The following is a 26790-nucleotide window of genomic DNA, read 5'->3' as shown; positions in this document are numbered from 1 at the left end:
TGTCATTGAAACCGTCTCTTGAATTGTTTTATTATAAGATAAGTCATTTTCAGCTATATATTTGAGTGTATGCACTATTGATCATTTTTGTATTGGGTTTCTGTTCGGTTTATTTTATTTGTAATGATTCGTATACGTGATTATAATAAACACATTTTTGTTACTTATTATTAAGAACATGACTGTTTATGAAACTAGGATCATAGTACAGAAGACGACAAGCGGTAAGATTTGAGCATCGTCTTTGATTTAATGTAAACATGAAAACAAGTGAACAAAACCATGTGGGGATTTAAAAAGGAGTTTTTAGAAGCTTCCATTAAACATGTTGATATATATTTTACATTCACACCTAATCTACGACACAAGTAAATCACTTACACGGGCATGTAGCATGTATTCGGTGTGTGACTTACATATTTACACCTGACATTATGTAAATCACACAACGAAATGCAACAAACAAAGAAAATATATATATTTTTTTAATAACACTACGATGATTTCCTTCAACCAGAATCTCCCACAACAGCTTAAAAATATGAAAAAGATAAATCGTGGGAGAATGACAACAACAATGAGGTTTGTCTTGCACGCAGCTTGAGAGGGAACCTGAACGCATCGCGGTGAGCAGGGAAGACACAGTCAAACATCGCAACAACAATTTTATGCTAAATTCAGCGCTTTTTAAAATGTTTTTTCACTGAAGGTTTGTAATGCTTCTTTGTCTACTGAATCCTCAAAAACATTAATAAAAGACGGGATCATTACAATGAGAAACTTTCTGAAAATAAAAAAAATGATCAAACACTGAATCAATGCTGTAACTCAAAATAATTCTCGTCGTTGCAAAATAATGAGAATCATTTGATCTCCACAAATATACACAAGTATGCGACTTATAAACAAAAATAAACCCCAGCAGCAACTTCAATCCAGAGAAGGTTTTCATTTGTAGGACAAGATTACCTGTAACATCGGAAAACATCACGGGGGACGACCAGGACACACACGGTGAATCTACCACACTCAAACCCACAGAGCTCAAACGCTGATGTCCGACCTCAAACCTTTTCACGGCCTCAAAACGCCCGACGTGGTCGCCGCCCCCCGACGGCTCATCTGACGGCCAGGATGGCGTCGTAGGACTTGCCGGTCCGGCACACCTGCACGTCGTGGAAGCCGGTCCTGTTGAGGAGGCCGGTGTACCCGGAGGGCGGGCGCTCCCGACCCTCCATCTGCACCAGCATGTTGAGGGAGAAGATCTGAGCCGTGACGGGACCCCGTCTGTTCTCAAAGAGCAGGGCCTCCACCAGCAGGACGCCGCCGCCTAGCAGCGGGGACAAAAGAAACCGGAGAGCTGAACGAGTCCGTCCAGAGGAGTGAACAACATGGTCGTGTTGTTCGACCAGTGAACAGAAGCTTAGTACACGCGCTCCATGGGTCTACGGAGGGATGTATGTAGAAATAACGGAGGGTAAAAGCGTGTTTTGGGATCTTTCGGGGTGAACGGTGCCTTTAAACTCACCTGGCTTGCAGGCGTCGTAGAGCTTCTTCAGCAGCGCGAGGCACTTCTCCTCGGGCCAGTCGTGAATGATTCGGGCCAGAACGTAAAGGTCAGCAGGAGGAAGTTCACCGCTGAAGAAATCTCCTGCGAGAGAAACGGGAAGAAACACTTCAGATGAATCACGAAAATACAACGTCGGCGTTTAAAAGCACCGCGCAAACGACCGAGATTGAAGCACACGAGATGTTGAATGTGGAGGCTCACCGCCGAGGAACCGCACGGCACCGGCGTCCTCCTGGGGGAAATGTTTCAGCGCCGTCTCCACCACCTGCGGGAGGTCGAACACGGTGACGGAGGAGGACGGGTACGCCTTCGCCATCTCCCGGGCCAGAGCCCCAGTGCATCCTGGGAGTTATTCAGACGGAACCGTGTCAGTGTGCAGAGCTGGAATGTGACCAGTACATTCGCCCAATTAATGTACAAATGTGAGGTACTTCTTTGTTTGAGTGATTTTAAATATTTAGATCAATTAATCAATTTAAATGTATAATTAATTACAAAAAAAAAATTGTTACAAAAATAATTTAATTCAAATGGAAAATAAGCCTCAGATTAATACAAATAATAGTTAATAATTAAAACAACTTTACAGGACTGTTTGAGTAATATAATGTAATTTTATAATTTCTAATAGTAGAACAGTCTCAAATCTAATACTTAAAGTAACATTTAGCAGGAGTTTTACTTGTAATGGAGTAATTTGTGTTGTATTAGTACTGAATAAATGTCACATTAAATAATATAGTGTGGATAATAACGTAATAATAATGTATTGTATCAATTGTTTCTTTACATATTGATCTAACAATCATGTTTCATTTCAAATTAGACAAAAAAACACGCTGATTAATTTCATATATTTTGGGTCAAAATGCAAAAACGAAATAAAACGCTCTCACCTCCGAGGTCCACTATCTTCTGGAAGCCGGAGAGGTCGAAGGCCGTCGCGATGTCGTGTCCGTCCAGAACCCACGAGGAGTTCATCAGACCCATGAACCTCAGCATCTCCTCCTCGGATCTGTGCGAGGATCACAAAGCTCGCAGGGTTGAGTCACCCAGCAAACGAGGTCAAAGGTTGCAGCGTGCGGAGCGGTAAGGCCGACGCCCACCTGTACACGGCCTGGAAGATGTCCTCCGGGGGGAGGCCGAAGGCCTTTTCGTTCTGGTTCCTTCCCTCCCTGCGTGGCGGGAAGAGGAGAGGATGACGACGGAGAACGATGGCTCTGTATAAGGGTCAATATAACACGAGAAGACACAGGAAAAACAGGTAAAGAACCCCGGGTCACCTGACGGCGTCGGCCAGGTGGTTCCACAGCGGGTACACGGTCTGGGACTGGTACGCGATCATGTCGTGGAGGGACTTGCTGCTGCCTCTGGCCAGGTACAGGTTGGCCACGTCGGTGCTGCTGTACACAGCTGTGGCAAAGGACGACAAGTTCAAACTGTCAACGTTCTCCACATCTGCAGACTTGACGCTCTTCTTCCTCGTCTCACACGAGAGGGAAGTTAGTGTTTTTCTGCTTGTTGCGGGGTTCCTCAGGGCTTCCTCCTCCTCCTCCTCCTCACCTGCCCCGTCTGAGGTCTCCACCTCCAGGATCTCCATGCCCACCAGCGCGTCCAGCAGCCGCTCCGTCCCGTCCACACTGGTGCTCAGCTCCCGGGCGACATGCTGCGCACTCATCGGCTCCGGTGACCTCAGCAGGAGGTCAAACACCCCCAGCTCACAGGCCGAGAAAATCACCTGCAGGGGTCCACATAGTAGATTTATAGCAGATATATAGAATGCATGTCAGTGTGTAGTACATATATATCCACATACGTGCACACACACACACAAACATAAACACATAAATGTATCAGATTAAAACAAATAATCCTGAAGTCATAAAACATTTAATATATATTATAAATGCACAGAATAGTATAGTTCCAGCTGAAATACATTTCAGTCCTGTTTTTTATACTAGGAGATGGAAGTGTGAAACGTGCTCCCTGCAGGGAACCTGCTAAATGAACCATGACGTCACCTTCGACACCCTGAAGCCGTTGAAATACTCCAGAAGTTTGAAGGGGTAGTCCAGCTCGCTGCGGGACAGATGCTCGGCCATCATCCCGGCAGACAGTCCGCGCTCAGCCGTTCGCCACCGAGGGATCCGCGCCGGTCCGCGTGCGAGGGGACAAAACCACAGCGGAGTTTGTGAAATGAGCCCAAAAAAAGCAAAAGCCCAGCCAAGATGTCGGTGGTGCGTTCAGGGACGATCGGTTAAAATGGTCGAGGGATCGTCAGAAAATGCGTCCCTGGTCCGGATCTTTAGAGGATCCTCTTCGACCGGAGAGACACAGCAGCGACTAGTTTCGCTGAAATACACGCGCACACGGACACGCGCGCACACACACACACTAGCGCGAGACGGTGCAGTTCTTGGATCATCCGCAGCGCGAGTGGTGGCGCTGCTGAGCTGTTTATTGTAAAGATAATGTACACTTGGACAAAGCGTGGTTACGTGCATCCAATTCTGTTAAGAAATAAACATTTATGGTATATGAATTATTTCTAATAGAATATTTACTTATTTCCTTTTTTGTCCTGTATTTTATAGTGTTCATTATTTAACCCAATTTACTTATTTTTCCTGTTTATTCAATTCAATTCAATTTGCCTTAGAGGGTTTACAGTCTGTACACATGCGACATACTCCAGGAATGTTATAAAAATTGAATTTATGTACAACATCCTACACATTCACGTTTGTTATGAAAGTCCATCATTCTTAAAATCTTGCTTTCTATATCATGAAACATTCCTCTTTTTCTTCTGTCAGCTAGTTGGTGTCTGGCCTGAAGTGCTTATTTTTGGTTTGTGCTCAACATCTGGAGTTAATAACTTGTTCACGGAGCATCAGCCTGTTTTTGTTCCTGGTTTTTCTGCACACGTTCACATTCCTTAGATGAACATTATCAAACTAACTCCGTTCAACAATGTCTCTGTGGTAAGAATTAAATAAAAGTCATTACTGACGGTTCAAACGCTCCATTAAAAATTAAAACACACAAAAGAAATGTCAGGATAATCGATCAGGTGATGACTTCACATTTGATTCTCCTCAGATATTAAACCGAAATGAAAAAGTTTTTCCCCTCATTCGGAACTGAGCAACACTTAAAGAATCTCAACAATAAAAAAAAAAATCCTGCGAATAAACTCCAGACACCTTCAATTATTAACCAAATCGATTTATTATGCATGAACAAATCCCTTCCTGCCTGTCACGCAGACAGACACACACACACAAAAGCGCACACACGCACACACCCACACACCCAACATTTAAATACATGACGTGGTGGGAATTCGGCATAGCTCACTTTGTTGTTGCACATGCTTTAATAAAATGATAGATATATTTACAGGATAAGCAACGTCTCTGAACAAAACACGCGAGGAACAGCTCCCGGTCCGGCCCAGCAGCATTTCGCAACACTTTGTCGTTGTTGTTGTTGTTTTGGAGGGGGGGGGGGTTACCCACATTTTTAAAAAAAGTTCTGAACCGAAAAAAGAAAAACCATGGGGGGTTTTGGCCGATAGGACAAAGCATTATGCACATCTGGAGTTCATCACCTACATACATATGGCAGTAACACTGAGCAATTCATACGGTCTATTTACAGTTTGTGAAGTGGGGAAATATTAAGTCTGACAGAACGTACATGCCTTTCTCTAAAGTCAGGGGACGCCTCCGTTCCTCCGCCCGCCTCCACCTCCTCCGGAGCGGTCAGGACTGACGCAACAAACAAAATAAGGCACGATTAATACTTGGACCATTTTTTGGGGGGAAGCTACAGACTTGCAGCCGGCTCGTGAGGCGTGTAAACAATGGAGTCGATTGATTAGGACCGCCGTCATCACATTCCCTTTGTGTTCCTGATCGGTGATTCTGTCGGTTTGATGACCTTAACCCCCCCTTCCTCCATCAGAATCCCCCCCCACACACTATGCTACTCAACAAATACAATCACATGGTGACAAACAGAAAACTGGTAGTGCATTCACTACAAACACAACAGGAAAATGCAACGGCCCCATCGCCTCCACAGCGCTGATTCTCAGGTCGCAGCGCCGCCCTCGACAGCGGGGACAACTACCCAAAAACAAAATAACAACATGTTGATTGACAAGCCGTCCAAAGCTGAAGCAGAAGTTTCAGATGCGATGTGACTAAACCGAAGATAAAAAAAAAAAAGAGAGAGAACTCCGGACCCACCGATCGACCTTGACCGATGTGTTCCTCTACGTCGGACCACCTCCACCCGGGGCTCAGTGGCGACCCCACCCCCCCGCCTTTTGGAGAAATGGCTAAAATATTATGTGTTTTGTTTCAAATACATCTAACTGCACAAACAATCCCTTCTGCCACCCCCGAGTTTGTCTTTAAAAGAAGAAAAAAGCCCCCATCCAAGATGTTTTGACCCGCTTCCTGGTGGTGGTCATCTCTGCAGGATGAAGAGGGAGGTGGGTGGTGGTGAAGGTTGGGTGGGGGGGTTGGGAAGAGGTCCGGGCCTCCAAACATAAGTCTGGCCCCCTCTCCGCGGAGAACAGCCGCGGCACCAGACAGATTGAGGGGGAGAAGCGTTTTTTGGGAGTTCGAGGCAGGGAGAGAGGAGGCGGGGAGGTGGAGGGGTGGGGGTGGGGGAGGTGGGGGTGTCTGTCGCAGCTGTCTGCCGGCTCCTGGCTTTGGTCGGTGTGAAGGAACCGCTCAGTCGTGCTTCAGGTGGTCTTTGACGTCCTCCTCGTCCGTGTACTCCGACGGCTCGTCTCCGGGCTTCAGCAACCGCCCGACGTAGTCGTACTTCTCTGCAACGGCGGCGGAAAAATGATAAATGTGTTGAACGCGAAGTGAAGCATTATTATTGGATTCATGCTTGTGAATCAGAAAAGGTAAATAATATTGACTTCTTTTTAATGCAATTACTCAATTAATCCGTTGCGGCTGTTTTTCTTTTAGAAAAGAATCAATTCTTTCAGATACAAAAACAAACACGGGCCAAAATAAAAAAAAAGAGCCTGCGAGAAATTTCTAGTAATTTTTCCAAATGCAATATCAGAAGATATTTTGCTCACCATCAAGGAAAAGAAGAGACTTCTAATTGACAAGGGTGATCAGCTGAATTTTTGATTTAAAAATACATTTTAAAAAAATCAAACAACTACACCAAAATGTAAATGTTTCTACTTTGCGATGATATAAAAGCAGAAAAAAGAGAACATCTGAGAAGCAAATTGTGATCCTGAAACAGGTGACAAATCTAAATTCTAAAAAAGACTGAATTTGAAGGAGAGTTCTGGTCTCACATCAGTCGTAGAAGTAAACAAGCTTTGAGCAATTTACTGTCATCTTCTTACGCGAGTTGATCAGACATCGTTCGGGGACGCCAACTTCTAAATCTGCCCTTTCCAGCTTTAAACGTCTTATCTCTCTGCTGCATCCAGAGGCGTGCTCTCTGCGGGCAAAGCGTAACACCCCGCATTTAACCCGAGGGCCTCTTGATGTGAAGTAAAACATGAGCCGTGACTCTTGTATACGTTCGAGGCGTGTTTAAGATAACGGGATCTAAAAGTGTTACATCAACAATCCACACATTACCAAGTGTAAAAGTACAGGAATGACAGCGATGAACGCGGAGCTGTGGAGGAAGCGTACCCATGAACTGCATCTCCCACTCCCTCACGCTCTCCATCTGCACGGCGCTGAGGTCCGACAGGTCGTCGTACTCGTCCCGCAGGGCGTCTTTCTCCAGGCAGAAGGTGGCCAAGCCCCTCGAAGCGTCCCGGGCCGCGAAGATGCCGTAAGGACCGTCTGAGGGAGGAGAAGCAGTCAGCATGAACTACGACAAAGCGGCCTCGTTCTGTGCCTGGTGGGTATCGATCTATTTCCATCCCACTCGAGTGACGGAGCGAAGTGTAAAGGTAACCGGTTCTATTCCAGCAACGAGTTCCACCTCTGCGATTAACCCAGAACGGGTCACGTGACCACCGCTGCTTCACGTTAAAGGCCTTTAGGACTGCGGGTGAGTGAAGCCCTTGAAGACAGAAAAAATAAAAACACTGCTTCTTCTTTGAGGCTGAGGACAGCAGACAGTCTCAAACACTCTGAGATGAAATACATGTCATTATTGTGGTTTTCCTGTCTGGTAACTTCTACCAACATTTTCAGCCACAGCTGTAGCAAAACATAAAGCAAATATCTACACATGCTTTTCTCAAAGAGCATCACGAGGCCCCTCTGACGCTGTGTTTTAAACTGTCCCTCCAGAAGAACATCATCTGATCAGCATGTGAAACTCTGCAGGCCCGTCGGCTTTCTGCTAATATTTGCACAACAAATTAGAAAAAGAAAAAGGCCCCCGAGTCCAAACCGCCGCCTTATCGCCTCAGAGATTAGATCCTCGTGTCATAAGGAGCATTTTACAGATTAAAAATGGCAACCTTAAGTGACACCACAGCAACATTCCGCTGTTATTAAAATGTCTATTATTAGAATATTTTAGAGGAGTGTCAAGACTCACAACAACAAAAATGTGTCACAAGTCATGGGAAAGGCGTGACTCTTCTAACAAGAAGAGCAACCATTTCATTTTGTAACTACTTTAAAAATCTCTGAGTGTAAAACGTTCAAAATATGAACAAACAGGCAAACTGTCACTTTCTAGAAAATAGACCAAACTACAGCTGAACACAAATATTTGTTTGTTTGTTGGGGCTCCGGCCCGGTGACACGTGAGACGGGGGGGGCGGAGGGGGGTGTTAGCTGTAATAATTATAGTTCATTACACGCTGGACGGGGGCTAACGTTGAGCTAACGTTGAGCTAACGCTAGCTATGCAGATTTAAGAACAACACGTGTGCAGACTGAATCCTTTGTGCACGTTAATCATTGTGTGTTTTTCAGATCGTCCTCCCGGAGCTGCATTTAACTTCCGCTCTGCACAGCGTAACAGGACAGCTGCTACGTTGGGAGGAGAAAGGGGGAGGAAAAGGGAGGTTGCATCGCCTGCCTCAGGTTCAGACACGGGGGCAGAGAGCCCGGTGTGCAGGCGGGGTGACTCCCCGCAGCGTGAACAACAGGCGGCTCGGGACCAAACACCCAGACGGGGCAACGTGTCTCCACGTCAACAAGCTAGCAGGCTAACGTTTAGCAGGCCAGTCGGTTAAAAGACGCGCTTCACTCAACTTTAACTAAAAAGTTCCGCAGGTTCGGGGTCAATACAAGTAAAGTTAACGCGTGTTCAAGCGTCATCACAACAGTCGAGACCCCCTCCCCCCCGCCCCTTCCAAATACAGCGGTGCCAGTTAGCCACCAGCTAGCATCCCATTCAATAACACGGACAAAGCCAAAAGGAGCTAAGCTAGCTAACCACAACCGTTTGCGCCCCAACATTTTTTTTGCTTTGTTTTGTTTGGGACAAACTCCCTACGAGCGGGGACGTGTCAGCTCAACCCGCCCGCCGGGTCGCTCGTTCTGCACACCGGCACCTCTCACCTTTCCCGTAAAACTTTTTGCCGCTGGTCACGTCGAAAACTTTCATGTTGACCGCCATGAGGATGCGGGGGCTCTGGAGCCCGTCGTACTCCCGCAGCTGCTCCAGAGTGAAGTCCCGTCTCCTCATCTTGGGGAGCGCCGAGGCCTGGTCGCCCTGGGCCGCGTTGGCCACCAGCCGCCTGCCCCACCGCCGGTACGCCGCCACGCAGGCCGCCGCCACCACCACCAAGATACCGATATTCAACAGCATCGCGCCGAGGCCGAACCCGTCCGACTCATCCGCGGCCCCCTGCCCGCCGCTCGCGTCAACTGGTCCGCTCGAACTGTCTCCATCGTCCGCCATACTGCACGGTTAGCGCCTACCCGCCCCTGGCCAGATGCTGCGTTCAGGTGCTGTCGGGGAATGGCGGAACCACCAGTTGCGTGAGTTGTTACATTGCGTTCTTGTGTGGTGTAACGTAACGCTGTTGTTTTAAATAACCACGCCTTTCACAGTCGAGTCAGTTATTATTTTTTTTTATATTAAATCAAATCTGACTTGAGGGTTTTTTGTCAAGTGTGTTTTAAATGTTTATTAAACGCGTCTGAATAAAACATGACATCAAAAAATATGTTGGTTTATGGCATACTTTAATGCACCGGATGTCATTGGTAATGTAAAATATATCCCACCAAAGGCATACACATGCAGTTTCGGTGTTATGATTTCCTTACAGGTACATTATTTTGTCTTTATTTGCAAAGGCTCATTGCTTGAGTTAAGTGTTGCATTAATGTTTACATTAATCTATGAATCCCCTCCCATTTGCCATCAAAGATGTCTATGAAAACCAGAAAATATACAGTTTAGAAAAGCTGGAACCAATGAGGATTTACTAAACACATATTTTTTTGTAAACACACTAGTTTGGCGGCCCTGGGATCTGCTGCTCAGCAGCCGAAGACAGTACCGCTCAGAGCCACTTCTTAGAGCTGAGGATTACGAGCGTACGTGAAGGCATCGAAACACACGCCTTCCTTGGTTTTAATTCGAGTCATGGTGGTTTTTGTCCCTCCATCGGGACCCGTAGTGTCCCAAACAGTCACCAACTCGTGATGAATCCAGAAGTAAACTGTATATTATATGTTATTTAACTTCTATACAAATATCCTGGTATGATTACATAAGTTTCTAAGGGGGGGGGGGGGGTATGATCACGTGAGAAGTGAGTATTTTCAGACAAAAATATAACTTCTAATACTTACTAATATACCAGCAAATGCCAAGTTCCCCATTTTAATCACAAAATGTTTTACTCAACATAATTTTACTAGTTGCGTTTGGTTCAGCTCACACCTCGTCCCCCCCCCCCAGGAGTGTTTCCCTTTTTTCTGTCTGTTATCGGACTGCCGTTTATACATCGAAACACTTTCCCCTCCGAACTGCTGGAAGTGATAACGGGTGAAACGCACTTGGTCGGAAAACAAAATCCCTCTTATGATTGACATCTGATATATTTCACCCTCTGGTGAATAACAAAAACCTGCTCATCAGGCAAGACAACATCGAGAAAACAGTGCGAGAGCAGAAAGCAGGACAGATCACAACATACAATCAACTGTTTTATATTTTTTTGCATTTTACAATTCAAGACTGTGGCATTAACATGCATTGCATTATCCTAAAATACACACTCAAAACCACACTACCGATAAAACAAAATCAATTCTTAAAATCAAAAAGAATAATTGAATAGCAAATGATTTTTTATAGTATTTACATTTTTTTTTCTTTAAACTCTAAAAACCTCTTAAGTCCATTGATCAAGTAAAGGAAAGTTAATGATTTAAGCGCTCTAGAGCACAAAGCCTCAAACATAATATGAAGTAAGCTAAAATATACCGTGGTTTTATGATGTGAGCTTCACACACACAATTCCAGCAGAAATGTTTCAAATCAAGTAAAAATAAAAACAAGAATAAAACAATAAATTATACCACCCACGGGTGTAAAAACGGGAGTTGAAGAAAAGCGACTTTCCCACTTAAAATTTGTCATTATTCCTGCAGTTAATTGAAAACCAACGTGGTAACTTTGGCCGCGACGTCCGTCGGCGTGAACATCGGGACACATCTGTATATGAGCAGCAGCCTCGGGGCGAAGTCCTTCACAAATTTATGACTGCAGCCGTCAGATTGATTGTCATGATAAAAAAAATTAAGATATTTACGTCTCGAGAAGAGATTTAAAAAACAAACAAAAAGAACTTAAGTGGTGTCAGTTTTAAATGCGTTCAAACCCGACGTAACGGAATATGGACTCTTTGCCCCCCCCCCCCCCCCTCTACTGCTGAATCAGATTAAGGCACTAAAGACAATCTGAAGGCATCTCTTATCTCACCGAACCAGAATCCCAGTTCAACAGGCGCAGAGCTCCGTACAGAACCAGAGCTCTTTACAGATTGTGCTCAACAAAAGAGACGTTGAAGACTTTTGGCATCTGAGAAGGAAAAAAAAAAAAGGCAAAATGCAGGGAATGCATTTTTTTTTTTTGTTTTTTTTGTTTTTGTAAACGTTATACGAGCTGGCGCACAGATTCGGGCTCACTGCCGACGCTTGCTTGCTTTGCAAATGAAATGCACAGATAGAAAACCAAAAAAAAGAAACAATCAGACGAAGTGGACCGCGCTCAGTCTCTCTTCATTCCCAAACGGATTTGACCGCTGAAAAGAGCGAAGCGCTGATCTCAGAGCTGCTGCTGGCTGGTGCGGCCGCCTCGCTCCACACGTCTCCTTTGCAAAGCCACACCCGACACGAGGGAGCCTCATTTGTTTGGTGCGACACTCTCCTTCTTTGCGGCCCCGGGCTCGGCCTTCTTCCCCTTGCTGGCGGCGGCTGTTTTGTGGGCGTGGTCTTTGGGCGCGGCATGTGCGCCGCCGGCAGCGCAGGGTTTGGAGGCCTGCGCGGGCTTTGAGGTAGTGTTGGAAGGATGTCGCCGACGCCGGCCTTCATCCCCAGCCGAGGACGAGTGACGTCTCCTCCTGCCTCCCTCCTCTCCCATGGGGGGCTGCAGACACAAAAACCGGTCAATACGGCGGGAAGGCGGGCCAAGAGAAGTAGAGTCATTTCCTCATAGACATCTATGGGAGCAGAGGAGTCGCCCCCTGCTGGTCACTACAGAGAAGTAGAGTCATTTCCTCATAGACGTCTATGGGAGCAGAGGAGTCGCCCCCTGCTGGTCACTACAGAGAAGTAGAGTCATTTCCTCATAGACGTCTATGGGAGCAGAGGAGTCGCCCCCTGCTGGTCACTACAGAGAAGTAGAGTCATTTCCTCATAGACGTCTATGGGAGCAGAGGAGTCGCCCCCTGCTGGTCACTACAGAGAAGTAGAGTCATTTCCTCATAGACGTCTATGGGAGCAGAGGAGTCGCCCCCTGCTGGTCACTACAGAGAAGTAGAGTCATTTCCTCATAGACGTCTATGGGAGCAGAGGAGTCGCCCCCTGCTGGTCACTACAGAGAAGTAGAGTCATTTCCTCATAGACGTCTATGGGAGCAGAGGAGTCGCCCCCTGCTGGTCACTACAGAGAAGTAGAGTCATTTCCTCATAGACGTCTATGGGAGCAGAGGAGTCGCCCCCTGCTGGTCACTACAGAGAAGTAGAGTCATTTCCTCATAGACGTCTATGGGAGCAGAGGAGTCGCCCCCTGCTGGTCACTGCAGATGACGGGTTTAACACGTTAAGCTCGGACTTTACTCAGCAGAAATGGAGATCTTCCCTCGTTAAGACTGGGCATTTTCAAATAAGCCACGAGACACTTAATGGAAGTTCATGTGAAAAAAAAAAAAAAAAAAAAAGACTCACCACCACCCTGAAGTCCTCCAGGTTCTTGAACTGGGAGAGGTGTTCCTGCAGCTTCGGGTCGATCGGCTGCTTCTTCATCTTTGAGTATTTCAAGAAGGCCCAGAACTTCTCAAGTCCATACAGCTGACCTGCAGGAATAATTTATCAAGAGAAAAGCATCGAGATGTTTAACCAGTGCGTCAGTGAGCCGGTTCGTCCGCGGATCCCTTCGGCGTTCACTTCATCGCGCTGACGGATCGCGTTTGAATCGGAAACTAAACGCCGAAATAACTCGGCTGGAAAGAAGCGATCCTCCGTTCTGCTTCAGTCGCTCGGAGAAACCGTTTGAGAAATAGACTTTAATCCTATTTAGTTTTCTTGCTCCTTTCCACACTGTCGGCTAGAGGGGGGCCGGGGGTCGGCGGGGGGTCAATTAGATTTACAGGACAAATTGACACATTTTAGCGTTCATAGGCTACATTTGTGTTAAGAAGTTGCATGTGAATAGTTTAAATTATATTTGACAGTTTTGATGTAATACATTCCTTGTTTGTTGGATTTAGGATCTGTATTAATATTACAATAATAAATACTTCATAACGTACTATACAAGTGTTCGTGTCATTAGCTGTAAGCACAAATAATAACCCTGTTCTGATTGTCTTTGGGGAGGAATGTTGAGGTTTAACTAAATTGTGGATTATTTAGATTTAAATCTTCTGTATATTTAATTTTCTACATCACGTCTTGTGTTTTTTACCCCCTTGAAATATGATTAAAATTGTGTTACTCCTTTGTAAAAATAAAAATAAATCAAATTGTGTTTCTATATCGTCACAATGATGGGTTCTTTTCTTCTGAAAGTGGCGGATGGAGCTGCTCGGTTACGTTCTGGTGCTCGTTACCTCTCTCAAAGTCCTTGAGCGTCTCCTCTTGAAAGTCCTTGAACAGATCCAACCTGAACCGCTTCTCCAAACCGTAACTGTAGTATCTGAAGAGACATTCCAGTCCGTACCTGCAGGGCAGAGAAGACACCTGTAAAGAGTCTGAATGAGACGACTAAAAGCCATCACTACAACACGAGTGCCGCTTTGGCGTCGCCGTGGAGACGTGAGGTCATGTGACCCCGGTGGAGCCCTTCTTACTCCTGACGATTCAAAAATCACCAAAATCGAGAAGAATATCAAGCTGATCAAAAGCTTAAAATGTCATTAACTTTGTTCGCCTTATACTGTATTCTCTGCAATAATCTACAACGCAACGGAGGAACCCTGAGAAACTGTAAAACGCAAAGAAACCGATCGCAGAGACGGTAAGAAGACGCGTGCAAACAGGCTGCGTGAACAGCTGTTACCACGACAACATCATCATCATCACCACAACGGTGCGTTTGCCTGTGAAGGAACCAGACCGACGGGGTTCGGCGGATCGCTTGAAGCGGGAGTTTCCAGGAAAGCGCTTGAGGCGGAAACCGAGCGTCACAGCGGAGCCGCTCCAGAGGGACGGACAGCGGCGCCCTGAAGCAGCAGCGTGGCATCATGGGATACTTCTCACTACAGTTTCATTCCATTTGTAAATCACTCCATTGTCTGTCTTCACTTTCTCTCTTTGTCGTGATTAACAGAACTATTACGAACAATTGGCCCTCAGTCACATCAAGCGCCTCACCTGTAGTTTTCTTTGGCGTCTTCCAGCGCCCGCAGTTTGAACTCCTCGTACATCTTCCTGTTGAAGTTGTCCCTCAGGAAGAAGGACCAGAACCTGAATAGAGTGTTCATCTCCTGCGACTGACCGATGCCCGACCGCTTCCTCTCTGGGGGGGGGGGGGGGGGGGGAAACACAGCACACGGACGTGGTCACCGGGGGAGGAGGGAGGGCGATCGAATGAGGCGATCGGGAGGAGAAACGGGAGCGAGCGCCGCCGTCCTGCTCACCGTTGAGGCAGCGCCGCAGGTACTTGTGGTACCCCTGCTGGGTGAAGCCGTTGTCCCTCAGCAGGTCGTGGGAGGGGTGCCAGAATTTGGGCAGCGAGTGGGGGGTGCAGCCGTAACTCCCCGACAGCGGAGCTCCTTCTGAGGGGGAGGCGTTGGAGCTGCTGCTCGTCGTGAAGAGGAGAAGAAGCGGTTTTATTTTCATTAGGATAAGATATTGATAATACGGCGCCGGGTTAGAGCTCTTAAGATAAAATATGCTCAGAATAATATAAAATATATATAATAACTGAAAGAAAAATGAGACCTGATGGACGAGGAGCGCGGCCGGTGCTCTCGGGAGTCCATCACCCAGCCGATGTGGGCCTCCTGCGGAGGGTTAGAACTGTGGCGCGTCTTCTTCTTCCTCGGCGTCTGCGTCAGGAATCAACAACGACAACGACGGGTTCACGTTAGAGAGACGTTTCACCTTTCAGAGACACGCCGCTGGCCTTATGGCATTCATATGTAGGTCGGTTTGCGCTCTCCGCTTGTGAGTGGAGGCAAAGAGACGCCGGTGAAAACAGGATTTGCAACAGTTGTCGGTCTTTTACAACCGCGCAAGCTGCAACATGCAAAACAGAAAACAGCAGCAGCCAGCAGTAAAAATGCAAAGATAACTTTTCCAGTCAGAACATTTGAATTAGAGGGTGAAATGTCACCAGGCCAGAAACTGTGAATTGCTGTTTGTTGTCACTTTATGACGTCGTAGCTTATAGCTCGAACAAAGCCTCTTATTCTCCCAGTTTGTTTCGCTTGTGATCCCTTAAAGAGAAGCAACGCCGCCTTGTGACACGTTACGATCTGTTGCGAACAATTAACCAAAAGGTCATTTTGAATTCCTGTTAAAATGCCTAGAGGTTTAATTATGAGGCAACTCCTCCTCCAACCTCTTTCAAACCCTTGTGGGAGTGAAGAGTTTAAAGCTACACGGAACGTTCACGTCGCGGTGATTCCGGCGCCCCCTGTGGACTACGGTGGTAGTGTCTGCCAGCGCCGGCGTCCCTTTAGAAAACCTCCCATGTGACCAGAATCAGCCCCATTAAGAAGAACTGCGTAGGAACTCTGCTCGACTCGTCTACTGATGGGGGTCTATGGAGGATCGGCGCCCGTCCCCCGAACTCACCTGTCCGTCGATGGTGCCGCTCTCCTTCATGACGGGGTAGAAGCGCGGCGTCTTGCTGGGGTCCTGGCGTCCGGGGGTGCGCGGCGTCCGGGGGGTCCGGGGCGTCTGTGAGACGGGCGACTCCGGGACCGTCGCGGGCAGCGAGCGAGCCAACTCTGCGCCGCCGTCGACTGAGAGAACACCTGGATTATTATTAGGATTGTCGCACGGCGTGCGGGTTCAAGAAAGACTCGTGGGTTTGAGCGGAAATTAAAAATACATTAAACGCGCATTTCCTTTAGAAAGGCGTGAAACACACAAACCCACCTGGCGTGAGAGGAGGCGTGGCTTCCTGTTTCGGGTCATTGGGCACTTTGGGGGTCAAAGTTTCAAACTCGTCTTGACTGATGACGTTTATCTTCTTAAAGTTCTCCACTTCCTGCTGGGGTCACAGTTGAAATGCTGGTAAATATAACAACTTATTGTAATACACATACCGAAGAATATTTAACTACAAAAAAAATTACCTGTAACAGTTTAAGACATTAACCAGTTTCCAATAAACTACAATTTAATTCTAATGAATGATAGTTAAATAAAATGCTTTAAAAGCACCTCATGTGGCATATTCTTGTAAAGAATTATTCTTTAGCACCGTTAAAAGAAAAATATTTAAAATCCTGTCATAGTTTTCCAGTATTCTTTTTTTGTGTATTTTATTGATTTTCTGCTTACATTGGCTCAATATCTCATTAACTATTTTATCATAAACATTTATTTCGGTTTAAGGAAATGTCCATTGAATAAATAAGTATTAATTTAATTAATTTAGCAGCATTACTGCCATGAAAAGCTTGTGTAAAACACAGCAGATGTGTTTGTACTTTACACGTCAGCGCTAGAAAATAAAAATCCAGCTGACCTTCATGTAAGTGTGTGTGTGTGTGTGTGTGTGTGTGTGTGTGTGTGTTCAGGTGTGACATTTCTCACATGTGGCGAACATCACTGACGACCTTTGAGAGGAAGAATGAGCTGACAACTACAAGAACTCGACAACCAAAACAAACATTGGAATGATTTCACTCTCTGAACGGGTCGGGTTTCAGATGATTCGTTTACTGAATCATTCTTCAGGCTGCAGTTGTAATAGAAGTTCTGGATCGATCATCAAACCGTTCGGGCCGTCCGTGTTTCTGCTCACCTTGGTGACCTCCACAGTCTCCTCCCCCTTCCACAGGTCCTGCTCGTAGTAGAACAGCCCGTCGTTGATGGCTTTGGCGAGGTCGGTGGTCAGCTTGGCCCGCGACTCGTGGTTCCCGGTCCGGTCGCCGCCGGGGTGCTTGCGCAGAGAGGGCGGGGTCTGCGTGACGATGAGGATCTTGTTGACGTCCTGGTCGTCCAGCTCGTAGTCCGAGTCGTCGTCTTCCGACCAGTCGGTGAACCGGTTCTTCCTGGGCGCCATCTGCTCCATCTCCTCGTCGAACAGGAAGTCCAGCTCCTCCTGATCGGGGAGGGCCGGGTGAGGCGCCGGGGGGCCGCTCGCCGAAGCGTCGCCGCGCTCCTAAACGATGCAGGTGAGGGACGCAGGTGAGGGACACAGCAGGTAACCACAGGCCAAAAAAATACATACAAAATAACTCGTTTGAAGGGCAGGAAAGGGGCGAATGTTTGTCCTGTCGACTCAAACAGTGTAAATAAACCTCATGATGGGAACTGGATTCTACAGAAAGGAAAAAGCAAAAGGGAGATAAAAAAAAAGGAACGGGGGAAATGGTGAATGTGAGGAGACGAGAGAGGGAAGTGAAGATGACATAAAGCGCGAGGAGGAAGGAGGCGGGAGCACGGGGGACGATGGACGGGACGGCCTCGGTACCTTCGCGGCGGGCTGTCGGTGGCGTTTCTCCACCTGGATCCAGACGTCGGCGTCGGGCGGAGGGGGGGCGTCCTTGGCCGGCGGGGAGTCCTGGCTGGAGGAGCTGGGCCCGGCAGAGTCCTCGTGCTCATCGGACTCGGGGGGGGTCTTCTTCTCGGGGGACGAAGCTTGAAAGGGACGCGTCACTGGATTAGACGGCATGCAGGAAGCGATGAAGCACTTTCAACGATAAAGAGGTCGAACAACAGCCGCTGTACTCTCCTAAAACGGCTCCTCGCTGTTGGATAACATGCATCATTTTGGGGACTATTTTCAGCGGTGGAGGGATCTGTTGGGGCTCACCGGAGTTTGAGGAGCTGAGAGTCTGTCGAGGGACAAACTCGGGACAGTTGATGAGCTGGGAGAAGTCGGTCCGGGGGGAGCCCACGGCGTGCGGGGCGGGGATGGGCCAGCGCTCCGGGTCGGTTTTACAGCGCACCTTGTTGTCCACCACCTCCACCTCTTTGCTGCTCTTCAGCGCCTGCAGGAGGAGTTGGTTTACCAGATTCATTACACGGGTTCCCGTTTGTGTGGCCGGATCCAAAAGACCTTTTATCTTAAACTATTCCCATTGTCATCAAAAGAAAACTATAACTACTCAAATGTGCCTTTATTTCAAAGAGAGGGTTTGAATAACACCTCCAGGATGAGGCTGACGTCCATGGTGAGGGCCTGGACCCGGTGGAAGCTGGCGATGAGGGAGACGGGGAGGAAGCCCTGGACGTCCATCTTCCTCCTGAGGAAGAAGTCTCTCTCCAGGTTGTGGAGGCTGAAGTAGTATTCTCTGCGAGAGGAGACGCTTGTGAGTCCACTTCAGCTTCAAATGAGCCTCCACGCTTACTTTGTTTCTTAAACACTGAAGAGAACTTAACGGTCTCAACTCAAAAAAGGTTTATCATCGGAGAAGTAAACGCAAGGTAAGACGGCAGAAATCAGTTAAATAGATAAATAGAGGAGGTGAAAGAAAACGTAGTGTCGTGTGATTAGTGAAAAATATTGTGAATATGAAAGATGATGTATGTGAACTGGAGTAAAACAGTATATAATATATGCAGTGAAGAACAGAACTATGCACCAAAACGTTGACTTCCGTCAACTTCATAATTCTTCTAAATGTTCTTGTAGAGACGCAATAAATGTGAAATGTTCTGACTGGGAAAGAGCTCGCTGTCCCTCCCGGTTACACCACTTAATGTCACACACACACACACACACACACACCGAGTGACGCCGCCTGAGTGAGCAGTCTGAATAACGCTGAGAGACGAGAAGACAAGAATGTCCTCTCCCGCTCCTCCCCCCCTCTCCCCCCCCTTCCAAACACTTCCTCGCTCAGGCCTGCATATAATTCATCCCTGTCCCCTCCAGGCTATATTTAGGAGTGTGAAATGAGGCCAGTGCTGTCAGTCAGAGACACAGCGCCCCCTGCAGGGCCCCACTAACAGACCCCCCCCCCCACGGTGCCTTCACTGCACGTCAGTCATTCTGACTCTCGCCGCTGCTCTGCTTAACAGACGTTACCTTAAAGGTGGAAATAACTTAGTATTAAAGCAGACGGTCGCGTACAAAAACAGTATTACAGAGATTTGAATAAATACAATATGACCTTTTCATAATCTTTTGTTACAATCACTGAATATGTTTCTGTACCTGCAGCATTAAACGCATTTTATTATAAGACAGAAATAAACAGTATACAAATGTCTCGTTAAATGTACTGCTTGGTTTGAGCGCCTCGTCCCGCGGTCCTCAGAAATACTCACATTTGCCGTTTGATGTATTCCTTCAGCAGCTTTTCGTCCACCGAGTACATCTGCACCTTGCTGCCGTCGTCGTAGTAGTAAACCATGTTGGAGCCGAACTCCGAGGCGCCCTGAGCCGAGCCGTCGGACGACTGGAAGTCCCGGAAGCCCTGAGGGTTCTCGTAGCGGCCTGGAGGAGCAGGGAAGAAGGGTGAGCAACGCTTTGTGAAAGAAGGACCGGCACCTTCTGATGGAGGGAAAACGCTAAATAAATATTTTGTTAAAAGGGCTAAATTTCAAAGATTTCTCGTGTCGTGAAACAAGCTGCCAGAATAAAATCCAGACACAGAACACCAACATGTTAAAAACTACCTCGTCCGCGACCTCTCCCGCGGCCGCGACCTTTCCCTCGGCCTCGCGCTCCTCCGCGGAGGCTCCCGCCGTCGTCCCCAAAGTCCCGCGGCTCTCGTCTCCAACCTGACAACGAAGACGACGTTAAGAAAAAGAAGCTCTCAGATCCGGATTCCCTCACATGTAGAAAACAATAGCCGTCCCTTAGAAGTTAAGCCTCGTAAAGCTAATTTACTGCACCTTTAATCTTCTGCGTATTCTCTAGAGTTCCTCTACGGTCGGTTGGAACAATGAGATTTCTACACAATAGGCCGGATACGAGAGTCCGGTAACATTCCTTTAACCATCAGATCAGCAGATGATTCTATCGTCACCTTTATGAATACACTCATTTTCGGCTGAGAACATTATTTTTCGCCTCAAATAAAGGATTGAAATCTCTTAACTGCCACTGTTTTTTTTTATTATATTATTTCAAGCATCGCTTGTAGAAAAGAAAAGAACAGAAGCAAAACACCCGGAATCAGACCCCCGACTGGGACCACTTACTCCTGCTGCCGTCATGCGCCCGGCTGTTATGGAGCGCGTGATTGGGCGACGCGGGGTCGGCCGTGTCGCTGGTGGGCGCCGCGTCCGGAGGACCCACGCCGGGCGCCTTCTCGCCGTCGTCCCGGGACGCCTCCTCCATCGGCAGGGAAACCCACTTACGTTTGTTACCTAGCGATGAGCGCACACCGGGGGGAAGAAAAGAGAGATTAGTGCCTGGAGACGCGTGATCGGCGGCGTCCGGACGCGCCCCCCGCTACGCTGCATAACGATAACAACGAGGGAGACGGACGGTCCTCACCTTCGCCCCCCCTCTTCTTCAGGCCGGCGCTCTTGGCGTCCTGTCCCGCCTTGGACTCCCCCCCGTCTTTGGGCGGCTCCCCCGGCGGGTCGGGCGAAGCCTCCTGGTTCTCTTTGCTCTCCCCGCCGTCATGGCCGCTCTTCTCCTTGTCCCGGCGCACGGCGGCCGGCTTCTTCCCGTTGTTGAGCACGTTTTGTTGCTGCTGGGGAGACGGAGGGGAGGGGGGGAGGAGGCGTGGGGGGGGTTTTACTCTCACACGTTGGTTCTTTTGGATTCTAAATGTGAATCTCCATCACAGGGTTTGTTTCTGAGGACGGTTTAAACATTCGGAGCATTTCTACGGCTTCTTTTGGCTTTTCTCAATTCCTCAAATTTTAAAGATCAAACTCATCTGGTCGCTGTGACAACGGTGTGATCGGTTATTCCTCGTCACATGACATCGTTCTAAAAGTTTAACGGTTTGATGACAGAGACGTTTTAGTCTAAATTAATCAGGATCTCCTGAACACGTCCGACAAACACACTCCACTAAATCAAGTTTCAATTGCTTAGTTTTCATCTGTTAGTTCTTAAAAAATGTGAAACCGTTTAGCTTCTAAAATGTTGCATCGCACCACAAAGGTTTGCACGTGCGCGCACACACACACACACGCACACACACGCACCTCTTTGGCCAGCTCCCCGGGTGTGGGCCAGTTTGTGATGTCACTGAAGTCTCCGGACTGTAAAATATTGAGAATAAAAAGTTGACAGACAATAACAGCCAGTAATGATCATCTCCAGGCTGAAGCCCAAACCACACGGACCCCCTCCCCCCCCAGAAACCAGCCTGGAGGAAAAAGGAGGTCAGCGCTGCGATAAAACTGCTCTGTGAATGTGGTACATTTGGACAACCTGATAGGAGTTGAAGGTCACACAGGTGGAGCGACTGAAGTCGCCGTTCAAGGTGTTACGACTGTTTTAAAACACTCGGTGATGCATGCGGAGCGACTGTTCATATACTGATGTCAACAAAAGTCTCATCTTTACCTCATGGAGGGAGAAACAACTGTAATTACACACACAAAAGTTTGGGGGCACTTTTCTCCAATGAAGAGAACATTGAATGGATCAAATACACTCGATACATTGTTAATGTGCTGAACGACTATTCTAGGTGGAAACGTCTGGTTTTTAATGAAATGTCTACGTAGAGGCCCCATTTCCAGCAACCGTCACTCCAGCGTCCTAATGGCACATTGTGTTTGCTAATCGCCTTAGAAGACTAATGGATGATGAGCTGAAAACAGTGATGCTGGTGAGAGAAGCTATAAAACGGGCCTCCCTTGAGCTAGTCCAGTATCACATGTGTGGCTTCGATTCCTCTCAAAATGGCCAGAAAAAGAGAACTTCCACATGAAGCTCGCCAGTCTATTCTTCAGCAAGAAGACACGCAGACTAGACGTATTCACTGTATTCTTAGCATTTATATTAATCTTCAAGTTTCAGGGAGCTGCTTTTAAAACCAAACTAGTTGGAGAAGTTAGTTTCACAACACATCTTTATCAAAAATGCATCCATTTTATATTCTGGGGATGTTTACGGCGAACAATGAATAAAGTCACGTTTAAAAGAACTTAAACGGGCCATTAGAGCCCCGGAGCCGACGGCCTCGTATCACAATCAGCAGCATATTACATGTAAATACACGAATCTAAAAAAAATCTAGTTGGAAACGCCAACAGGAAACTAACAGATGTCCGATTCACATCTGGCGCGTTTCTGCCTGGAAGGAGGAACACCAGCGAACACGCTGGTTCATTTACAGGTGAGGAAGGAAAACGTCACGCGTGACTTGTAATTAGTTTGGACTGAAAGTTTAAATAAAATGAAGACACAAGACGAGACATTAAACCACAGAACGAAATGGCAACACGTGGTGCGATTTGTTGTGGCTTTAGGCTTAAATATGTCAAATGATTGCTGGGATGGAATTAGAAATAAATACGCAGAAACACGAACGGTAAAGAGATTCCTTCTCACCTTGCTGGATTTTCTCGTTCTGGGTTTGCTGACACGAACGACTTTCAGAGTGTTTTGTTGTTCTGCAGAAACAGAATGAAAAAGTGACATCATCACACTTGAGCAGACAGTTCTTTAACCGCTGCACGCTGGGAGTGGCCGGCTGCAGGCTGGCAGTGCCTATCGCTCTGCAGGGGATGGTTGGGAGTGATAAGCGTCGCCTGTTGGGGGGGGGGGGGGGGTGGGGGGTGGACGATCCCACATGAATGGGTGTGTGAGCCGACATCCTCCCTCAAAGCCGCTTGTACAGCCGCCTGTAAATCGACGCCGGCGCTCTCGTCAGAGTCGAATATAGCCTCTCGCTGCCCGGACACCCAGTCGCTCTCTCTGCACGAATGTCCCGACTCAGCGAAGAGGCCGATTGCATTTAGGAACCAGATGCCTCGTCAATTAGTGGGGTTTTTAAAAATGTGTATTATTATTATTTTCACCTTTACAGGTTATATAATAAGTTTATATAATTGGATCTTTCTATCTAAAATACAAAAAGCTTAATGAAAAATGATCGGGGAAGACCAATTTAATGATTCCATTCACTTCCATTTAGAAGGAACACTTCAAGAAAGCGGCTTTGAAGCGGTTAAACCTGAAGAGGGGGCAAATACATCGGGAAAAGACACTGGACCTTAGATCTCCCACAATGCAACAGTGTCTTTCACTACAACCTCCACGCCCAAAAAACAGCCTTAAAACTAAGAAGCCGGCGTTTCTTACAAATGAATGTTCTTGTGTCAAAAACCAACACCGATGACATCACTGTGGCGAGTAGTTCAATAGTTCACTGTCGAAACTTCACTTTGTACAAGTGGGAAAAAAAGCTTCTTAAATGAGAGTATTTTCTGTTTCATATCCGTATGAATATATAATGTTGTCGAACAAACAACTCAATGAAGAAAATGACAACTTTCTTAAAACTGGAACTGAAACCATTAAATTGACATTTGGACGGGACGATTCACAGACAAAGTATTTAGTTTCATCATGAGTCACATGACATTCTCAGAGAAAAGTTAACATTTTACAGGCAAAAAAAAAACAAACTTAATTTACCAGGTTCCAGTTTTTGTTTTATATTAAACTGACGTCACGAACAAGGCGCCTGATGACGTCACGTGGGACTTTTTGTATGTTGTCTTTTTGTGATATTTATACCTAGAAAATAATCCCTTGAGCAAACATGAAACATTTGAAAAAGCAGTAAATGAAAAAATTATTTTGGGACTAAATTATCACTCTTGGGGAACAACTGTGGAACAAACCCCTGATGACGTTACATCGTCGTGCTTGTACATTGTAATGTCCCCCCCGTGGTGATGAAAACAATGTAAATATAACCACTGGCCGGCTGTCTGTCTGTCTGTCCCGACCCGTGCGCACTGCGCACACACCCGGTGACACTGGAGCGCAGCGGGCGGTGGGAGGACCTGCAGGAGGACAGGCCATTGGACACGCACAACGTGTCTCTACAGCACCAGCTAGCTTAGCTTATTATCATGCATTCTATTCGCGGAGTCAGCACCGACGTGGGGCCGATCCGGGCCCCGGGTCTGTCCTCGCCCCCTCCCCCCGCTGTGAGGGGGGTGACGGTGGGGGGGGGGGGCACGGCGTGAGAGCCCGGCGGCTGGGAGAACTTCCAGGTAGAACCATGTAGCAGCAGGCAACACGTGGTGGTGCTGCAGGTGGGGGGATGGTGCACGCACGTCCACCAGCAACACACGCTTGACATTCAAGTTAGAAACACGTTCGCTCGACCCCTTAGCAACAACCAAAAAAATAAATCGGCACTAAAATGAGGAATGACAGCAGATTAAAAGGCGGATTTACGCGCGGCGACGCTTCAACAAACCGCAGCGTGCTCGCACCGCAGCCGGCTGTCGAGCTGCTTGATCCGTTTATAGTAATCACGTTTAAAAAAAACCACCGCTCACCTTTCTCCTGCGGCGCGGGGCTGCCGATGCCGCCGCCCGGCACCCTGCCCGTCGTCCGCTTCGTCCACGGGTTCACCTTCGGCGGTGGAGCCTCGACCACTTGCCGCTTCGCCACCTCCGCGGCCGGGGACGCGTCGGCGGCGTTGCCGCTCTGGTCGTTCTCCTTGTCGTTCTCCTTGCGGCTCTTGTGCGTGTCCGCCGGGCTCTTCGCCTCCTCGGAGCCGCGGCGGTGGTGGTGGTGGTGGTGGTGGTGGTGGTCGTCCTGCCTGTCGGAGCCCCTCTGCGGCTTCTCTTCGGGCTCCCGAGGCCCGTCGGACTTGTTTTGGTTCTTCTGCTGCTGCTCCTCCGCTGTCAAACCCGAGCCGAGCTGACTCCGCTCGACCTCCGTGGACATCCTGCTAGTTTCCTAACAGCGAGCGGTGTTAAATCCAGTGTGAATACCTGGTCCCGGCTCTCTTATCCACGGAGAAAAAGTCGCGAGGAGCCCTGGGGGTGGGGGGTATGGAGGGAGGGGGGGGGAGAGACCAAAGCCACAAACTCGGGGTAAACAACTTTTGGGCTGGACCTCGCTAGCCCAGCTAGCCACGTAGCTTCGGAAGCTAACTGTTAGCTAGCTAGCCAGCGACCATGCACGAGATCGGCGAGCTAAAACGCTGTTGTTATCCGCCCGGATCGATCGTTTCACACCGGCAAGTAGTTACCTCAGAGTCCGCAGTCGGTCGCCGTGTACACGACACGCGCACAGCTGGTTCTCCTGCGACTTTTCTGTCACTTTCTGACGAAAAACCAAACTACCGCAGCGACCTCCTCGCTGCCCGTCTCTGGTTCCACTGCACGCTACCAGCTCCGGGATCGCGTAGCCAGCTGCTCGCGTGCCTGTAAACAGTCGCTGGCGCCCCCGGCGGCCACGCGGCGCCACTGCGGCACACATGTTCCACCAGGAGGTTCGTGCTGTATTACCCCCCAAAAAACAATCACCTAAAATATTAGTTCTGTAAATCTAATTAAAGTATCAAAAGCAAAAGTACTCATGAAGCAGCTTTGGAAGAATTTTAGGTATTTATTTACTTTAGCAAAAGTATCAATACCACAGTGTTGCACTCAAAATATTACTTATGGTACGTACAGCAACAGAATGTACTATCAAAAGTACGGTATTTATAAAGCAGAGTACCTTGTAAGCTGTGCTGGAGGAAATTGGTACCTGGGTTTCTACTTTAGTAAAAGTAGAAGTACCACAGCTTAAAAACACTCAGTTGCAAGAGAAACTCATGCACTCAAAATATAACTTGAGTACAGAAGTATAAGCAACGAAATGCACTGGAAGTAATACGTGAAAAAATACGCATGAAGTATTAATGGAAGAGTTACTCAGATGTTTTAGTAAGTATCAACTACAGCTGTTATCAGGTCTGTGATAAAGTTTGTTTATGTATCTGAGTGTACGTGAGTGTGACAATTGGATCCATGAAGTTATTCTCTTAAAGCAAATGTGACAAGTCAACATTTTCCCCCAAACCTCAGCTTTCCAGACGGTGTGAAGAGAAGCAGCAGGATGAAAAGTTTTATTTCAAGTTTTTAGTTTGTCAGCGAGGAATACGTGTTTACTTTATGCTTTACATTGTAAGCATTATACTGTACTTTGGAAAGTAGAGATAGATAATTATCTCTACTTTCTAAAGCACATCCTGCATGAACTGGAAATAAACATATCCATCAGGCCTTTAAGTTATTTATTTTACAAGACATATTATCCATCAATTAATTGCAAGTATCACAATCAATAAATACATCAACCTTAGTTAGTAGTTATTTTACTGTTGACAGTGTATTAAAACATCTTGTTTAGTGTAAGTATTTGTAGTAATAGTTAGCAAACCATTTTTAACCGCTCAATAAACATTTTCAAGCTTTTACAACTTTGCACTTGCTGATAACAGATTAC

General features: G+C 47.4%; 3 protein-coding genes and 1 long non-coding RNA gene across 17 annotated transcripts; 1 reads left to right on the top strand and 3 right to left on the bottom strand.

Annotated features, from left to right (window-relative positions):
* Positions 1 to 225: 225 nt before the first annotated feature.
* On the bottom strand, positions 226 to 4450 carry asmt2 (acetylserotonin O-methyltransferase 2). The gene is made up of 8 exons (XM_078089286.1): positions 3595 to 4450; positions 3134 to 3308; positions 2854 to 2983; positions 2677 to 2745; positions 2467 to 2585; positions 1772 to 1912; positions 1529 to 1651; positions 226 to 1330 (listed from the first exon to the last, which is right to left on the bottom strand). Exons 1-8 carry the CDS (start codon positions 3676 to 3678, stop codon positions 1119 to 1121), a joined length of 1053 nt encoding a protein of 350 aa, XP_077945412.1. The 5' UTR covers positions 3679 to 4450; the 3' UTR covers positions 226 to 1118.
* A 335-nt stretch (positions 4451 to 4785) lies between these two features.
* On the bottom strand, positions 4786 to 9640 carry pgrmc2 (progesterone receptor membrane component 2). Its single transcript, XM_040199069.2, has 3 exons — positions 9106 to 9640; positions 7267 to 7422; positions 4786 to 6419 (listed from the first exon to the last, which is right to left on the bottom strand). The coding sequence occupies exons 1-3, from the start codon at positions 9446 to 9448 to the stop codon at positions 6322 to 6324; spliced, it is 597 nt and encodes a 198-aa protein (XP_040055003.1). The 5' UTR covers positions 9449 to 9640; the 3' UTR covers positions 4786 to 6321.
* LOC144388388 (uncharacterized) lies at positions 7343 to 9647 on the top strand. Its single transcript, XR_013452749.1, has 3 exons — positions 7343 to 7480; positions 7552 to 7633; positions 8515 to 9647. It is a non-coding gene; the product is annotated as an uncharacterized LOC144388388 (long non-coding RNA).
* Positions 9648 to 10694: 1047 nt separating this feature from the next.
* larp1b (La ribonucleoprotein 1B) lies at positions 10695 to 25791 on the bottom strand. 14 transcript variants are annotated; one of them, XM_040199068.2, is made up of 20 exons: positions 25547 to 25791; positions 24846 to 25331; positions 22879 to 22940; positions 21522 to 21578; positions 20857 to 21058; positions 20559 to 20726; positions 20031 to 20135; positions 19680 to 19848; positions 18556 to 18700; positions 18220 to 18397; positions 17878 to 18044; positions 17206 to 17565; positions 16332 to 16446; positions 16026 to 16195; positions 15168 to 15274; positions 14864 to 15024; positions 14598 to 14742; positions 13835 to 13944; positions 12951 to 13078; positions 10695 to 12151 (listed from the first exon to the last, which is right to left on the bottom strand). In XM_040199068.2, exons 2-20 carry the CDS (start codon positions 25237 to 25239, stop codon positions 11909 to 11911), a joined length of 3186 nt encoding a protein of 1061 aa, XP_040055002.2. In that variant the 5' UTR covers positions 25240 to 25331; positions 25547 to 25791; the 3' UTR covers positions 10695 to 11908. The 14 variants fall into 14 exon arrangements, with proteins under 14 accessions (XP_040055002.2, XP_077945407.1, XP_040054996.2 ...); XM_078089281.1 differs by having other exon boundaries at positions 20857 to 21055; positions 25547 to 25774; XM_040199062.2 differs by having other exon boundaries at positions 16026 to 16207; positions 17878 to 18062; positions 25547 to 25747.
* Positions 25792 to 26790: the final 999 nt, after the last annotated feature.

This window comes from Gasterosteus aculeatus, chromosome 15 (genome assembly GCF_964276395.1).
Source record: "Gasterosteus aculeatus chromosome 15, fGasAcu3.hap1.1, whole genome shotgun sequence".
Taxonomy (NCBI): domain Eukaryota; kingdom Metazoa; phylum Chordata; class Actinopteri; order Perciformes; family Gasterosteidae; genus Gasterosteus; species Gasterosteus aculeatus.
Note: the sequence above shows the minus strand (reverse complement) of the source record. Positions and strands in the feature narration are given on the sequence as shown.